This window comes from Hylobates moloch, unplaced genomic scaffold, assembly GCF_009828535.3.
Source record: "Hylobates moloch isolate HMO894 unplaced genomic scaffold, HMol_V3 SCAFFOLD_1, whole genome shotgun sequence".
Classification (NCBI taxonomy): Eukaryota; Metazoa; Chordata; class Mammalia; order Primates; family Hylobatidae; genus Hylobates; species Hylobates moloch.
The window spans coordinates 42,345,617-42,364,271 of record NW_026652276.1 but is presented as its reverse complement, the minus strand read 5'-3'; the positions used below and the strand labels follow the sequence as shown (position 1 = coordinate 42,364,271).

General features: G+C 35.9%; 1 protein-coding gene across 4 annotated transcripts in view; it reads right to left on the bottom strand.

Annotated features, from left to right (window-relative positions):
- Window positions 1–4,753: 4,753 nt before the first annotated feature.
- Window positions 4,754–18,655, bottom strand: part of TYW5 (tRNA-yW synthesizing protein 5) — a 273,481-nt gene continuing 259,579 nt past the window's right edge. For all 4 annotated transcript variants that reach the window (XM_058439881.1, XM_058439880.1, XM_032755038.2 and 1 more), the window contains 6 exons: window positions 15,429–15,498; window positions 11,898–11,942; window positions 10,753–10,890; window positions 8,218–8,305; window positions 7,742–7,858; window positions 4,754–5,186 (listed from right to left, as the gene is read on the bottom strand). In XM_058439881.1, coding sequence (XP_058295864.1) covers window positions 4,930–5,186; window positions 7,742–7,858; window positions 8,218–8,305; window positions 10,753–10,890; window positions 11,898–11,942; window positions 15,429–15,498 — 715 coding nt within the window. In that variant the 3' untranslated portion in view covers window positions 4,754–4,929. The remainder of the gene's footprint in view (window positions 5,187–7,741; window positions 7,859–8,217; window positions 8,306–10,752; window positions 10,891–11,897; window positions 11,943–15,428; window positions 15,499–18,655) is intronic.

Sequence of the window (18,655 nt, the reverse complement as noted above, 5' to 3'; positions counted from 1 at the left end):
TACTTTTGGATTGTGCCTTTGTCATGAGTTGGGAATAGTCGTCCTACAAATAATGTGAAAGTTGTTACCACCACAGCATGAATGTATGTATAATTGTATTAAAATTGATCATCCACAGAAGTTTGTTTGGATGTGCTTTATATTATTAGCATTGTTAAAACTTCAGATTATTTAAAAGGAAGCCATTTCTCCACCCTGCTAAGTTGGGTTTGTATATAGTAAGTCCTTACTTAACATATCAGTAGGTTCTTGGAAACTGGGACTTGAAGCAAACCGATATAACAAAACCAATTTTTTTCTCATCATTGTTTTAACTAGATGACAACGAACAAAACGTTGAGGACCTGCTGTTTGTCCTTTTGTTTAAAGTCAAAGTTTCTAAGAACCTATGCACATTAAGTGAGGACTTACTGTACATCTTTTCATTATCCTCCATGTCTTTCCAAATGAGCAACTTTGAACCTTTTTTGTACAAATACATATCTTCTCCCTTTAAAATTGCTCCATAAAAATTTGCAGTATATCCACTTCTTTTATTGGATTTCATAGAGAACAAAACCTCTAACAAGTTCATCCTTTTCTCCTTTCTGTGCTGATCATCTCAGGGATCGGCAGTTCTTTAGCTTCTTACAAGACTTGGTTAGGGTATGGTGTAATCTATTTTTCATTTCATTCATGTACTAAGTAACCACCAAGGTCAAGGAGGGTCTAGGCAATGAGGATATAGGACAGACAATACAAAGTCCCAGCATGTTGGTATAGAAATGTTTAATACATTAACGCTTATGAGGTAAAATACAAAACAAAAGGTAGTATTCATAAAAGAGCTATTTTGTTTTATTTCACTTGAAGTTCTTTAAGAGAAACAAACATAAGAGAAGATATAGACAGACCTCATCTGTAAACTCATGTTGCTCTTTACAAAGGAAGAGACCCAGCAGCTTTTAAGCCAGTTAGTGGTAGAGACAGGCAGAGTCACCAAAAAAGGTCATTTTAGTATCCTGTTTAATGGAACTTAGAGACTACATCACACACAGGGACCTGTCGTGGGGTTGGGGGAGGGATAGCATTAGGAGATATACCTAATGTAAATGATGAGTTAACGGGTGCAGCACACCAACATGGCACATGTATACATACGTAACAAACCTGCACGTTGTGCACATGTACCCAAGAACTTAAAGTATAATAAAAAAATTCATAGAGACTACAACTTAGGTATATTTAAGACACCCAAAAACTTGTGGCTTGTATGCTTGAAACAAGACTAAGGTAACACCAGAGATGTGTGGGTGACTGCCAATCTATGTTAGTTCCTCCTGACTACATCTATTTTTTAGCACTGGGGAAAGAAGTCACAGCAGCACAGTTCCAATTCCATCCAGGCCTGCCTTCCAGCTTCCTGCATTTTTTTTTTTTTTTTTTTTGTCAACTCCTTTGATGTCTGTTGGCAACTTTTTATAGGTGATAGAAAAGCCGCCTTACTAAGGTTCTTTCCAAATGTTCACATAGCTGCTGTTCAAAAGGATGAAGGATACAAATTAAGTTTTGTTGACTTTGTTTCCTTTGTTTTGATATTTTATCAAAGTGAGTTAGAAATTAATTACAGGACAAATAGAATTCGAATGTATTCAAATACCAAGACAAATAATGTTATGAAATGCTATAACTACACTCTGTTTAGTTTTTTTTGAAATAGGTCTCCCCATGTTGCCCAGGCTGAACTTGAACTCCTGGCGTCAAGCACTCCTCCTGCCCTCAGCCTCCCAAGATGCTGGGGCTACAGGTGCGGACCACCACTCCCAGCTCTGCATATAATACTTTTTTTTTTTTTTTTTTTTTTTGAGACAGGGTCTCACTCTGTCACCCAAGCTGGAGTACAGTGGCACAATTCCAGCTGCAACCTGCACCTCCCAGGCTCAAGTGATCGTCCTATCTTAGCCTCCTGAGTAGCTGGGACTACAGGCGCACACCACCACAGCCAGCTAAATTTTTCTCATTTTGGTAGAGACAAGGTTTCGCCGTGTTGCCCAGGCTGGTCTTGAACTCCTGAGTTCAGATGATCCACCCACCTTGGTGCGTATAGTATTTTTAAAATGTATTTTGAAAGGATAATGTGAACAGAAGTCCAAATAATACAAAACTGCAGATTCCAATCGGTCCACCTAGTTGAACCTCTTCTTGGAGGCATAACTATCACTGGTTTCTCCTGCATTCTTGGAGATAATTATATGCATATGCAAATAAGATGTTCACACACCACATACCTTGTTTTACACAAATGGAAGTACAGTTTCAAATATGTTTTTCACGTAACATTTAATTTTTATATTTTTAGTAGAGATGGGGTTTTACCATGTTGGCCAGGATGGTCTTGATCTCCTGACCTCGTGATCTGCCCACCTCGGCCTCCCAAAGTGCTGGCATTACAGGCATGAGCCACTGCACCTGACCCACCATTACTTTTATTTTGAATCTTGTCTGTGTAGCCAGTAGTGCAGTGAGAAATTTTGTTGGCAGAGGAAAAAAATTCCTTTTTGCATCAGGTCAAGCCCCCATACTAGCCAAAGAAAAGCTGTGTAATCTATTCAGAAGTACTGGAGATGTGCTGCACATTAGGGAGAAAGAATGGAGAATTACTGGTCACAACTAATCCCAGTTTCTATCACCCATAGCTATGTGAACCCAGACAATCATTAAGCAATCTGGGTTGGTTAGATGGCTTCTAAGATCTCTTTCAATAAAAAAGTTCTAAGATTCAGAATTCCTGAGAAGTTGCAACTAACATACACTGTATAATAAAAACAAACATCTTATTTGGTCTTAACCCAGTAGGAAAAAAAGATTAAAATATTTTGTATTTGAAATAAACAGACCCTAATATTAATTATGACCAGGGAAATAATTTTAAAACATCCCAAAGGAAAGTTCTCTAACTTTTTAAATATTATAAATTAATACTGCAACAGGAGCTACCTCAAATCTCTCAGCAAAGAAGGAATATAATTAAATCGAAGAACTAGCACCAGTTATCAACTATGTGCCTGCCCTTGAACTTTCTCTCTGCATTTTTGTAGTTCTGTTTTAAAGATGAGGAAAATAAGCTTCATAGATAAACGTTATTTTGTCTAACGTCATCCAGTTTGCTTCTCCATTAAACAATCAATTAAGATGAATATTCAGTGCACAAACTGTAATCTGTTTTATTAATACTTCTAAGTTTTCTACATGACTCTGGATTTATACTTTGTATCAATTCTCTTGCTGGTTAAGAAAAAAAACAAGATTTATTAAAAACTGACCATAAATATTATGTAAACTAAGGAGAGTTTTGTCTTTTTCCTTACTGAAGGACAAGGAATCAGTAAAGAAGTTCTTTGCTTTGCTTAATGAAGATCAAAATCTGGTAATTAAATTTGGCTAATATAATCATCCCTTTTCTGACAAGACTTTTCACCTTTATTCACCTGAGTAACTTACCTGTTTCCAAAGATACCTAGGAAATTCAGAATGTTATATATGCTTTTCCTTATTTACAATAACTTATAGGACATGAGTGGATGGATTCTCTTCAATAAAGAAAATGATTTTCTCTAATTAAAATGCACCAAATTGATGTACTAAGAGATTGCTTTAGATGAACACATTTATGTTCCGTGAAGATTATCTGGTCTTCAATGACACTGCAATATAATTACTAGGTACAAAACAAAGAAAAGCAGAGATCCACACACAATGGCTCACTGTCTTCAATGACAACACTTTTAGGATCTCATTTATTCATTCTTTTAAGTAATTTTTCTTTTAAAAAAGGGATAGGTGGGAAAAAAAGTTGGGAAATCTTTAACTAGCCTAAGGTTTAGACATAGGTATAAATTAAAACATTTATTTTCTAACATTCAAAAACCAAAAAAAAAAGGACAGACCTGACATGCTGGGTGGCAAGAAAAGTCAAGATCAGATTAAACATTTGTTTTGGACTAATCACAAAACTAATAATCCAAGTCACTATCATCAACTTCAGTTGATCTCAGCTCTGATTATGCATCAAAACACCCTGTGAGGTCTATTAAGTTCCTATACCAAATCCCAAACACTCTTGAATCAGTCTACAAAGTTGGGACCTAGGTATCTGTACATTTTTTAAAGTTCCTCAAAAATTCTGCTTCTAGGCAAATGTAATAGATATTGTGGGTTGCTCATGTTTTTCCTATCAGAACCATGATTTAAAAAAAACTATCCTTTCTGTCCCCATATATCCCTCATGTGGCCTCCACTTATACTCTCAGCTCCAGTGGACCTGAGTGCCCTAAAGGTTATTCTAGAACCTTTGCTAGTGACTGGCTCAGGGGTGGACAGGTCTAAGTTACTTTAGAGCAATGAGACCTAAGGATATGGAAAGTGAATTCTGGGAAAGCTTTCTCATATTAGGACGGGGCCCCTAGAATCCAGCCTGACTCTTCCGCTGCATGTAAATGAAGATGCACAAGGCTCCAACTGCTACTGGCAATCATCCCATGACCACGAGGGTAGCCAGCCTTAGGATGATGCCAATGTTGTGGTTGAAAAGGGGGTGGGGTGTGGAGGCGGGCTCCCAAGGTTCTTGATGACATTACTGAATCACTGGATCAGAAACACTGCAGCCCATTCTGTCAATAGATTTCATGGATTGTGATTCAATATATTTTCTTCCTGTTTTTAAGTCATTTTAAGTTGGACTTTTAGCGGTCAGCATCTGAATGTTAAAGAGTGGTCCCAGCACAGCATTCTTTAATTATAACAATCTGTATCAAGTAGAATCCACACAAACACCCCTTCGTACTCACATAATCTGTAAATCTGATGTATCTTTACTATTTTAACAAAATCTTTAATTTATATCATTATCCCTTACTGAAGTGTTGATGTGCATTGCATTCACTTCATTATTTACTCAGAGTTCTTGCTGTAGGCTTTGTCTTGAATGTGTAGGACCATTCGTCGTGCATAGAAGTCCCTATATTCCTCTGGTAATTCGGCCAGTGTTTTCAAGGCTCTGTCCAGAATTTGTGCAGCTCTTGATGCTGCTGTAGGATCTTTGTTTCCATAGGTATCTGTTTTATCATAGCATTCAGATGGAAGGTGCTTCCAAAAGATATTCACTCCCACTCCAAACTCTTCAGAAATTACATTATGGAACCATAAAGCTGGAGAAAGTTTAAAAAACAAGTTAAAAATAAAACCTACAGTTAAAAAAAAACCCAAAATGTCAGTGAAATATCACGAATTGCATATAGCCAATGCAAGAAATAATTCTTGTAACCAGATCCCTTCGTTAGCACACTCCAGGCTTTTAACAGAATCATTTTAACTTTTATGAATTGCCAACAAATTTAAAGTGTCAATAGCACAACCCTTACTTTTAAAACCTTTAGAAATAGCAATTTTTCCTTTAAACTTGAAAGACATAATAAAGATGTTTTTGTTTTGCAGTTCTCTAATCTAGGGCTGTGTTTTGTGTTACTTGTTTATGCTTCCTGAGTCATACAACCACATCAAAATGTTTATTTTTTGGTACACAGAACATTTCAATTACTTGAGGAGTATCTTTGACCTTTTCTGATTCATTATAATACTTTTGTCCCTAAAGACTTCCTGTTCGAGCTGCAATTTGGTTTTCTAACTTGCTTAAATTCGTATTCATTATAGCCTCCTCATTTTATATTTTGAATGCAATTATAATCATATTTCTTTCAGCTCCTTTATAAATAGTATACAAAACTACAGCAAATATTTTGGTGGTGGAAATGATGAGTAAACTTTATTATATACCTAATTAATTTTTTTCCTTTTATTGGGAAATTTACTTTATTTTCAATTGAATCTAAACATTTTCAGAATATAGGTGCTAGAGGAATACTAAAGCAATACCACAATATGACAAAGATGGAACACTAATCACAGGAAAAACCCTTTTAATCCTGTGAAAGGGAGATTTAAATTTTAGAAACTTATTCTAAGAGTGTTTAAGGAAAAACAAAAGCTTAACATATTTTGATTTGGAAAACTAATTTTCAAACATGGTTTTAATCTTAACTACACTTTCTTTCAGAATCTTTTTTTCCCCTTATTCAATATAATAGGAAGAAAATGCTAACCATTCAGTTGAATTTAAACCCAAAGATAGGAATTTTGCTTTTGTTTAAAAATATATGCAAATGTTCAGTATTTCTATTTTTTTCTTCTTAAAACAATTGTATGAAGAATAAGGGAAAACTACATAGACCTTAATCATGTTCCCAAGATACAAAAACCAAAAGTGTAAATTTAAAAGATGGCAATGGATTTGAAGACTAATACGTTGGTTGCTTTCAATGAAAATAAGAATAAAAAGTCAAATTTTTATAAATGGTCAATTATATGAAAGCCATTATATCTGGCCCTTTTGAGGAAGAAAAAGATGAACAAAACAGTTGTCTTCAAGGAATTTATAATCTAGTCCCAAAAGAAGTCATCAAATGTCTATCTTTATTAATATTTACTTATTTTTATCAGTGAAAAGTATTAATGATTCTTAATATATTAATTTAAATATGGAACTACAACTATAAATAGAATTTGTTAATATATCCCTTTAATTTTAATTATGATTTTTATAATCTTCAAGAGTTCACTTTTAAGTATTAATTACAGATGTTAATTACCTTGCTGTGTTGAACTTTATGGACTTTCAAACTAATGCCTATTAATTGAACAAAGAAATTAAGTGACACAAATCCAGACTGTATAGAAAAATAATGTACACAAATGATACTACAGGTGTTGAGGTTATAACATTTTAATATTTAATGAAATCTTTCATCTGTTTTGGCCTTGAAAGATACTTATCATTTTTTTTTTTGGTAAATATTTAAGTGACACAGTTCTAAAATACAGAAATATTTTTAAAATAAAATAATTTACAAAACCAATCAGTATAATCTTTTCCCAGATATAAAGTGTCTTACTTGATATCATTTAATAAAATAGAGTATAATATTATTTTTAAAAAATAATTTTAAAAACCAACCAGTATAACCTTTTCCCAGATATAAAGTGTCTCACTTGGAAAATAATAAAAAATAAATAAATAAAAGCTATAAAAAATGTCTTACTTGATGTCACTTAGTAAAATAGTTTAGAGTATAATATTATTTTTATAGGTTGCCCTTGAAAGCAAGACTGTTTATTTAGAGACAGGGTCTTACTCTGTTGCTCAGGGTGGAGTACAGTGATTCCATGATGCCATGGCATCAGCCTCCTCAACCTCAACCTCTTGGGCCCAAGAGATCCTTCTGCCTCAGCCTCCCGAGCAGCTGGGACTTACAGATGCACACCACCATGCCTGACTAAATTTATTTATTTATTTTTGTCAAGACAGGGTCTCGCTATGTTGCCCATGCTGGTCTTGCACTTTTGGCCTCAAGCAAGCCTCCCACCGTGGCCTCCCAAAGTTCAAGTTAACCTGTTAACTTATAGGCCAAAAGTGCAAGGACTGTTAACTTATAGTAAGTTTGCCTAGGCCTGCTTTAAACACACACACACACACACACACACACACACACACACACACACACAGAGTTTTGTCGAAAAATTATCTTGTATAGGACCGGATACATATAACAAATATATATTTGTACTAAAAAAAAAAAAATCACATGAAGGATGAGTGACAGAGTACACATTTTATAAATAGCACATTAGTGAGGTCTAGAAATCTTACCAGGAATGAATAATACATCACCAGCTTCAAGGGAACATTCATATCTTCTAGCCTTGGAAAAAAGTGGATATTTAGCCAAGTCTGGGTTATCTATATTCAGTACTTCTGATTTAGTACCTAAAAAGTTCCAAAAAGGGATAATATAGATTCAGCAAAGTTAGCATTTTAAAAAAAGTAATCACAAATATAAATTTGAAAATTCTTTTCTATCCAGTTACTTACTGTACCCACACTGTGAGAATTACTATGCTACTGACACCTAAGACAATTTTCAATGACTCACTCTTTAATTCTGATGACTGATACCCATGTAATATAATTAAGATAATTTCATATTTGAACCTGTTATTACATATATACACAAATACAATTAGGATTAAGTCCTGAAGTGTTCTTTTCCTATAAGAATCAAGAGATTTCTCAAAAAGAGTAACTGAATAGACTTTTGAAATATAAACTTAAAAAAAATCCCATACCTTTTAAATATAAATACTGGGCATCTCGAGGACTGAAGAGTACAACACGCTTTTTTCCTGTCACTTGTATTAACAAATTATCCATTACCTGAAGACCAATAAAAGCTTATGGGTAATCATTATCTAAAATTCAAATACATAGAACCAATGGCATTCTAAACTTTAACTGCAAACCCGATCCTTTAATGAGACTTGACTTACTTAAGACTCTTACAGTTACCTAACAATAAAAACATTTGTATTCCATATACAACTGGGCCTTCAAGACATTTCTGCAGTACTGCCCTAAAACGGGAAGACTTGGCAAATTAGAAAATGTGGAGTCAGAAAACTATTTGCCTTTGCCTCACCATTAACTGACAGTTAGCATAGTTAGGCCTATTTAAGGCTCCCCTTAGTTAATATTTACTATCTGTTAAGGAATGCTATAAGCCCAAAATTAGACAACAGAGTAAATGCACTTAGAAAAATCAGATGCTAGGAAAATAGAAGGTACTGCTGCAACCGCTGCAACACTCTTAATATACGTTCAACCATAATTTCATTATCGGTATCTTGATTTTCAAATTATTTCTACAGGAATATAATCTCACAGATTTTCTTTTCTGCAAACAGTATGGTGATTTATGACAGATTTTCTTAATGTATATTTATTATTGGAGCAATCTTTTCCCATGAATGTAATGGTATACTATCTTGGTATAGATTGTGAAAAAATGTTAAAGGCAGAGCCACATAATTCTCAGCTAAGGATTTAAGATAAACACTAAGCAAGATATATTCATGATTTTTTACTTCTACCTAAGCATTCTTCCTTTTAGTACTAACCCTTTACTTACGTAAACCATAACTATACAATTCAAACTAGCGTTCCTCTGACTTAATTTTATAATAAAAGCTTTATATACTACATTCTATTATAATTCAAAGTAAAGGGGATACTACTCAAAATTTAAAACATAATCATAGAGGCCGGGCACGGTGGCTCACGACTGTAATCCTAGTAATTTGGGAAGTCAAGGTGGGCGGATCACTTGAAGCCAGGAGTTTGAGACCAGCCTGGCCAACATCGCAAAACCCCATGTATACTAAAAAAAAAAAAAAAAATTAGCCGGGTATGGTTGTGCATGCCTGTAATCCTAGCTATCCGGGTAGCTGAGATATGAGAATCATTTGAACCTGGGAGAGACTGGTTGCAGTGAGCCAGGATAGTGCCACTGCACTCCAGCCTGGGTGAAAGAGCAAGACTCTGTCTCAAAAAACAACAACAATCATCATCATCATCATCATCATCATAGAATATAGTTAAAATGTATTACCACATGATTTTCTCACCATGTTATTCATATAAAACTGTAAAATATGCTAAGAGTTTATGTCTATTTCATAATTACAGATTTACTGAGTATGGTAAAATCCTCCCAAGAGGGTCTCAACTGAATTATAAAACACATGTATAAAACGTTATACTGTGATTTAGAACTTAAAAATTTTTTTTTCTTTGGAAACTTGTTAGATATTCCTTTACCTTCCTTAAGTTTCTCTACTTCCCAACACCAAACCATATACCACATTAGTATTTTTAATGTTTTTAAAATGCTTATAGATGTGTACATAAATGTAAGGAACAAAATAACACCATAAATAATGAAGATCAATTTTTTTTTTTTTTTTTTTTTTTTTTTGAGACAGAGTTTCGCTCTGTCACCCAGGCTGGAGTGCAATGGTGCGATCTCGGCTCACTGCAAGCTCCGCCTCTTGGATTCACGCCATTCTCCTACCTAAGCCTCCCGAGTAGCTGGGACTACAGGCACCCACCACCATGCCCAGCTAATTTTTTGTATTTTTAGTAGAGACGGGGTTTCACCGTGTTAGACAGGATGGTCTCGATCTCCTGACCTCATGATCCGCCCACCTCGGCCTCCCAAAGTGCTGGGATTACAGGTGTGAGCCACCGCGCCCAGCAGATCAAGATCAATATTGTACACATTTTTGCTGCCCTACAAATACAGCAGATATTTGATATTCTCAAGGCATATATATCCTAAGATCTTCAGATATCCCCAAATTCTTACAATTGGTAATGACTCAACAAGCTTTGGCCTTTTTCCTGAATAACATAACTCTGCATGACCCAGAGAGTTATGGATCTCTGGGTAGCCAGAGTCATGTGTGTCATTTATACCTCCTCATACTAAAGGCTTATCACTTTTTCCAATACAATTTCCCCCATTATCTGGTGGCCATTTTTCACATGGAAAAAAAAATCATTTCACAAAACTTGGTATATATATGATGATGAATCAAGAACAGGACCACAGGGAAATACAAATGTGAGGAACCAACTAGGCTTTGCCATTAGCAAAATAATTCATTCCTGTATCACTGCTATGCACAGCACCTATTTTCAAAAGTCATGTTCCAGCAAATTACACAGATATTTAGGGCAACCTATAGGAAGTTGAAACTGTGACTTTTAAATCTATAACACTAAAGATCTATTGTAGCTTTAAATTTCTCATTTATGTAGCATACATCATAATGAGTCCATAGTTGTAATCCTGGTGAACTAATTCGAAAAACACTGGAGAAGAATTGTTCCTCTTTGAAGAATTCTGGAAACTTAATATCTCCTTTCAACAAAGGAAACTGCTTTCTGATATCTGCAACATCCTGCATTTACAGAAACATAAAAAGAAAAAATTAGATTAGACCCTATGATATTAAGGAAGACTGGGGCAAAACTTTGTTCACTGCTTTAAAATACTATGATGTGACCATGTGCCAATACATGATCTCTCTCTCTCTCTCTCCCCCAAGTAGTTGAGATTATAGGCACCTCCCACCATGCCCAGCTAATTTTTGTACTTTTAGTGGAGACGGGATTTCCCGTGTTGGCCAGGCTGGTCTCGAACTCCTGACCTCAGGTGATCCACCCACCTCAGCCTCCCAAAGTGCTGGGATTACAGGCGTGGGGCCACCTTGCCTGGCCGATACATGATCTTTCAAATGAAGAAATACCAGGCTGTGTAACAAGACTGCAGATTTAATAGTATCACTACTGTTAAGCTCAATATGCTTCATTAATAGAAAGATTCTTTCTACTTTAAGCAAGAATTACACAATTGTCATCCACTCTAATATTCAGGAGTCAACACCTTGAACTAACATTACTAGTTATCACCTATATAAAACCTGTGAATTCTACTGAGGGAGGGGACTAAAATAGAGGGTAAACAACTAAATGGTGACATAAATAGAAAAAATAATCTTATTTGATCATTTTAGGGACTACTCCTTAATATGGCAGCCACACTAATTTGACTCTGAATACATGTCAAAACTTATACAATGAACTATTCAGGATTCTAATAATTATTTCAAATTAATATTTTGTTAACTGAGTTGCCACCTACAAAATATACAGTAGAAGAGATTTCTTATTGTATAGAGATTAGATGACTATAAACACTAAGATTCTACAGGCCTACCTGAATACTAAGTAATCAATTTTTAATCATCTTACTTCTTATTCAGGGGCACAAATCACTGAGAAAAGAATGGAAAAGGATAGAACAGGGAATATGTCAGGCAGTAAGTATAAAAATTACAGTGTTGTCAGTTAACATATATACATCCATTTAGATTTTAGGGAATTGTTTTACATTTAGAATTCTTACCTTTCTAGGGTCTTCTCCAAGTGACCGTAAGTAGTATTTCTCATCCTTAAACATCCCAAAGAAAAATAACATCAGCAATATTTTACTTTTTTAAATATAAAAATACTAGGATTTGTATAGCTATCATGTATTCATAATAATTAAAAGTAAAAAAAGAATTATGTACTGAGAACTACGGAAAAAATAAAACACCTTCACTTCAAAAATATTAGGAAGTTAGGAAACAAGTCTTAAAATCAGATCCAGTTAAGTAGTTTTCTGAAAAGTTCAATTATCGCTGGGCATGGTGGGTCACAACTGTAATCCTAGCACTCTGGGAGGCCAGGGCAGGAAGATTGCTTAAGTTCAAGAGCTCAAGACCAGCCTGGGCAACAGAGTGAGACACCATCTACACAAAATTAGCTGGGCAAGGTGGTGCATGCCTGTAGTCCCAGCTACTTGGGAGGCTGAGGCTGCAGTGAGCTATGATCGTGACACTACACTCCAGCTTGGGTGACAGAGCAAGACCTGTTCAAAAAAGAAAAAAAAAAGTTCAGTTCTCTTACCCTTTCTACTAATGCTCTCTGGTGGCCATATGAAGAAATGTCTTTAATATGTTGCTCATGATAGTGACTGGATCCATAAAACAATAAGTAAAATAAATTCTAAAGGCAACATATACATACCATCTCTAAAGCTATAATGATTTAGTCTTTATATTCCAAATTATTGAGACTCTTATTTTAAGTGTCTTAATACTCAGTAAATATAATACAAATGTATAGTAACAGATAAATACCTTATGCTTTTAATAATATATTTTTTTAAACTTGAGAACACTGCATTTTATCAAGCTAAGCCTATCCCTGCCTATAAATTCTCAAGCCAAATGCTTAAGATTCAGCTCATGTATGAATTAGAAAAATATAATTTCATTGTAGTAAACTTAAACTGATCATTTAAAAAAATCATTACCTAAATTTTTTAAATTAATTAATTGTTTTGAGACAGGGTCTCATTCTGTCACCCAGGCTGGAGTACAATGATGCAATCATGCCCACTGCAGCCTCAACCTCCTGGTCTCAAGCAATCCTCCTGCCTCAGCCTCCCGAGTAGCTGGGATGTTCAGCTAATTATTTTTACTATTTGTAGAGAAGGAGACTCGCTATGTTGTCCAAGTTGGTCTTGAACTCCTGGACTCAAGTGATCCTCCTGCGTTGGACTCCCAGAGTGCTGGGATTATAAGCATAAGCCACTGTGCGAGGCCAAAAATTATTATTTATCCTTCACCAAGTACCTAAATAGAGAACTGTTTGAATTATAAAACATTCACTGTTAGAGAAGTGAGATATACCAAGTCAAGCACTTGGGCAATCCAAACTCAGAATTCTGCCTCTTTCACCCAATACTGAGAATTATAAACTTCAAAAGATAATAATATTTACCTTAAGACATAAATTGATGATTGAGGTTTTAACTGAACTCTCAGTGTTTTTCTATTTTTAGCTAGCACCACATCACATAGATTCTGTAAATTACTGGCTAATAAGTTTCAAAATATGTTCTTCGAAATTCTAAGGGTTTTCTACTAGTTCTAACATTTCAAGATTTAAAAAATAAAATTAATGCACCAGACACAGAAGTGCACTGCTCAGAAATTCCTACAAGAACGAACTCACTGTTTAATTGTAAGGAGTGTGATTAGCTTAGAGCTACCAGCTGTTAACTTCTTCAGGCCCACCTCAGGATTGGCACCTAGGTCATGCTCTTCATAGGGTAGTCCCAACCAGTGACTTAAGCTGGTAAAAGATCTAGACACTGCCACCCAATGCAGGACTTTTCTCATAAGCAGTCTGCTCAGGAGTTCCAGGATGAGTTGGCAGAGACTGTCAGATCTGTATCTATATCTCATGGCTTCCCCTATCCGATCCTGCTTCCTCCCCTTTCCATTCACAGGTATTTCTCCTATTTAACAAGACTTTTGCACTCCTTTTTTTTCTTTTCTTTTCTTTTTTTTCTTGCTCTGTAGCCCAGGCTGGAGTGCAGTGGCGCAATCTTGGCTCACTGCAAGCTCCGCCTCCTGGGTTCACGCCATTCTCCTGCCTCAGCCTCCCAATGTGCTGGGATTACAGGCGTGAGCCACCGCACCCGGCCAGCCTTTTGCACTCCTAATTCCATCTCAGCATCTGCTTCCTAGAGGACCAAACTGACAGTTCATGTTGATCTTGTTTACATAGTTTCCATGATTTTTAGACTTTAATCTTTTACCATGTGTCTATTTCTTTTACTTCACATTTCATGGTTATTTAAATATATACCACTGATTACCCTTAGACAGGAAAGTACCAAAGGGCAACTGAATATACATGTTCAAAGCATGGCTATAAAGTTATAAAACAGTTCTCAGGTGCAGCTAATGGACTCAATATAAAAAGACATTTTGGTTATACTACAGCATCACAGACCTACAGAGTTTGTGGGGATTGTGGAGGTAATCTAGTATAACTATTACCTGACAAGAGGACTGTAAAAATGCAACACCTTTTAGAACCAAACTCTCCAGCCCAGCTGGCTCAAATGCAGAAAACAGCTTCATTCAAAGCTTAAAAAGCAATTCATTTTTAAAATGTGCTTTTGAATAACACAGTGAATTTTTTTTTTTGACAGTTATGCTCTAGTTGCCCAGGCTGGAGTGCAATGGCACGATCTAGCTCACCGCAACCTCTGCTACCTGTGTTCAAGCGATTTGCCTGCCTCAGCCTCCTGAGTAGCTGGGATTACAGGCATGCGCCACCATGCCCAGATAATTTTGTATTTTTAGTAGAGACAGGATTTCTCCATGTTGGTCAGGCTGGTCTCGAACTCCCGATCTCAGGTGATCCACCTGCCTCGGTCACCCAAAGTGCTGGGATTACAGGCGTGAGCCACTGCACCCGGCCAACACAGGAAATTTTTAAAAACATATTTATATACAAGGCCTTGATGCCTTATCTCAAGGTATTTAAATTGAATTATTGAAAGCTAGACTATAATTAAGTAGAATTCTTCCGCAATTAATCCTGAACAAATATTACAGCAAATATACACAATAGAAATCACATTGATAATAACAAGAATACAGAAACAGTCTAATAGTCAATAGATATGAAAATGAAGTTTTCCATTAGCATTTGAAGTTGGCATATCAGACCAAAGCATTTTAAAAGGACATAACATTAATAGCTAACATTTAATGAGTAATTTCTATACATCAGGCACACTGCTAAGTATTTTACTGATTTTATTTAGTTAATCCTCACAAACACTTTATAGAATAGGTACTATTATCACCCCCATTTCACAGACGAGTGTATTGAAGTACAGAAAAATAATTTGGCCAAAGTTTGAGAGCTAATAAATAGCAGAGCTACAGTCTATGGTGCATCCAACCAAATCTTACGAATGTCTATCAGAGACGTCTATTGCTCTTGTGTATCTACTATTCTTTCATAAGAAAATCCATTTAGTATATAGATATTAATGCCTTCTTTTAAAAATGTTAAAAGCAATTACCTCTGAAACAAAGAATTCTTTATGCTTCTCTTCAGCTGCCCTCTGGACCAACTGGTCAAAAGGTAAAGTTCTGAAATAAACACAAAAGAATCCTTGCACTTAATAATAACAGATCAACTAGTAAGAATCTAATCACTATACATAAAGACTTGTTGGAGTTGCATATAATCTCCTGTTTTATAATATCTGTAATTTTTATTATAACCTATTATGTGAAATTCTAACTTTTCAAAACTCATTGAGCAGTATGTTTACTTGATCTAAGTTGTCTGAAATTTTGGAATTAAAGATTTCAAAATCTATGATACAGATGGATCCTTCTATGTCAATATTCTATTCCGTTATGATAGAAAAATGCTTCTATGGTATCTGATTACCTTTGTAAATACACAGACTTTCAGGTTCTGATTGCTACCTGTTTTTAAGTGTCATGGCAAAACAAATCTTGTGAAGAGTGGGGCAAACTACTAGTGCTACTTTGGAAGAGACAGTACACAAATGGTCCCATGAAGATAACTGCCCCCCATATTCCTGCCTTTTGGCATAGCACAGAACACAGAAGCCAGTAACACTGCTCTCACCCTGCTGCACCACCCTCTATCATTTTAAGGCTTCTGAGGAATAGCTCAAGGAGAATTCCAGTGAAGTGACCAATTTTTATTTTTCAAAATGTCTGCCCAAATGCCTGTCTCCTTCCATCCTGATGAACAGGGCTGAACACTGTGGAAGCAAAATTTGTTTCCTTTACATCACACTCTTGAGCTAGACGGATATTCTTACTCCAGATTGCATCTATTCCTTTACTCTCTAGAATCAAAAGTACTGCTCTATAAATGAAGGTGATACAGTATAGGTAACAAGACAATGAAGTCCTCAAAAGCCTCTAGGTCAAAATCCTCTCCTCTGCTACCCTCACTACACTCCTGCCTCCAAACTTCTGATTAACAGCTGTAATCTTTTCAGTCTTACTACTAAGTATCTTCCCACTTGAACTCTGTACTGAGGAAGTCGAAAGAAAAGGTTACATACTTTCTCCTTCTCTATGAGAAGATGACCTTGGGCCAGCTTACTTTCTCCTTGCACTGTTTTCCCAGAAATATACCGGGTAAACACAAACATGGTGTGAACCCATAAATTATGTTGAATAAAAAAAAAGATAAATGTGGAATGTCAGTTGTGATATCAGGTAACACTGTTTATCGTAAAAATAACCCAATAGATGAATTATGTTTGCACTAGGTGGCCTGTAAGTGGACTACAAATACTTGTTCAGAAGCAGATGATTTGGCTTTCCTGTGTGTAGTGTAACTCTCCTGAGTATGGCCCTTGGAGGAATGCAGAAGCTAAGGTCATGGGATGTTTCAAGCAACCGGCTTCTATGGACCATATGTCTTACCTAAACTCAGGTGTTTCTATACTACCTCCATTGTCTCATTCCCTTACAACTAAGCTGTAACTTGGTGAGTCAAAAAATAGTCCCTGGATTTGTATAAAGACTCCACTGATACTATCCTGCTAGAATTCCATTTCCTGCCTTATATCCTCCTGCAAAAAGCTAAGGGAATCTGAAGCCAGGTTATGGATTGGTGGGTGCTCTGTATGTCAATCTGAACTTGAGGCCACTGCTGGTAATTATGTAGAGTGAGCACTGCAGGAGAGAAAAGAGGGGTCTGCCATCTACTCAGACCAATGCAGAGTACTATTTCTTTGACTATAAATAGTGTCTTACTAACTACTATCAACAAATTTACTTGGCATTCTCCTACTCAATGTTTCCCATCTCTGACCTCACCATATACCCTTCATTCCTTCTTGCTTTCATTCTTCAAAGCATCTTCGAAGAGTCTGGGCCAGTGGGGAAGTTTATCTGGACCATAGCTACAACTGTAATTGCTGCATTTAACTAGGCTTAGCTTTCTTACTAGGGAGAACACAAAAGTGTTTCAAGACCTTTAGAAAAACAGAACAGAACAGTGACCCTGAAAGAGCAGACAGAGTAGCTCAGCCCAGATAAGCAGAACTGGGGTGCCACCAGCAACCTACTCTCCTAGGTGATGGTATCTGTCATAGCTTCTACTAAGCCCAGATGGGGGAGAAATTAGGTATGTATATTGGGAAGTTCTTTGGCTTTTTAAAAATCTATCCTATCCATGTTTCAAAAACAAGGGCATTGGTTATTAAAGTGCCATTTGTCTGGACTGGCAGCACCAGTAAGGAGGGTAATGTCAAAGAAGGCTTAATCATGGGCTCCGTGGAGTCAGGGAAATTAGAGTAAACACCTTGGGTTCCATCACTTCAAGCTATGTGATCCTGGAGAAGTTACTTAATATTTTTAAACCTCTCTTTCCTCATCTGTGAAATTATTATTAAAAATATCTACCTCACAGATTGTTCTGAAGTTTAAATGAGTAATATAACCTAGACCGCTTGGCATAGTAGCTGATATATAATAAGTGCTCAGTAAAGGACAGATGGTGGGGTTAACAACAATGATAATGTACCCTTTTGCAAGCATGCAAGTAGTCATCAACATTTTAAAAAAGAAGAAAAAAGCCCTTCACTGTCTTGTTCCCCATTTGGAAAAGGCTGCTTTATAAAATCAAGATCGGAACTGATGAGAGTACAATAAACAAGAGCAAGATGATGACAGGAATTACAGGATGTGACAGGAAGATGTGGCAAATCTTACATGATGAGACTTTAAAAAAAAATCTATGATCAGAAGAATGCCAACAATATCCTTTCATCACACAAGGTTCTTTTGTCCAGACTCTCCTGACTCTGAACAATGAGCGCTACCAAGAAGAAAGAAGTAAAAGTTCATACCTGTTAATGTATCAATCTTCCAATGTTTGATAAAGCATAAAAGCAACCTCAATTTGAAGTGATAATAATAATATATATGTGTGTGCAGGGTTTCTTACTTTCTAGTCTCTCTTTGGCCTGGATGCATTCCTTCTTTCCTACTGCCTGGTAAATGCTAAAAATGACTAAACCTATTTTTTTTTGTTGCACTAAAAAAAATAATCTTGCAACTTTTTAGTAGCTCTAGTGAAAGGCTTGGAGGAAGCCGCGATAGGAACTATTACATAATGTATGTGCTTCAAAAACAAGTTTTGAAAAGTTTAAAAAGACATGACAAAACATCAAGGCAATTCAAGATGAAGTTTCAGTACTCATTTGTTATGGCATTGGACTCCCTGGAAAATAAACATCATTAACTGCCA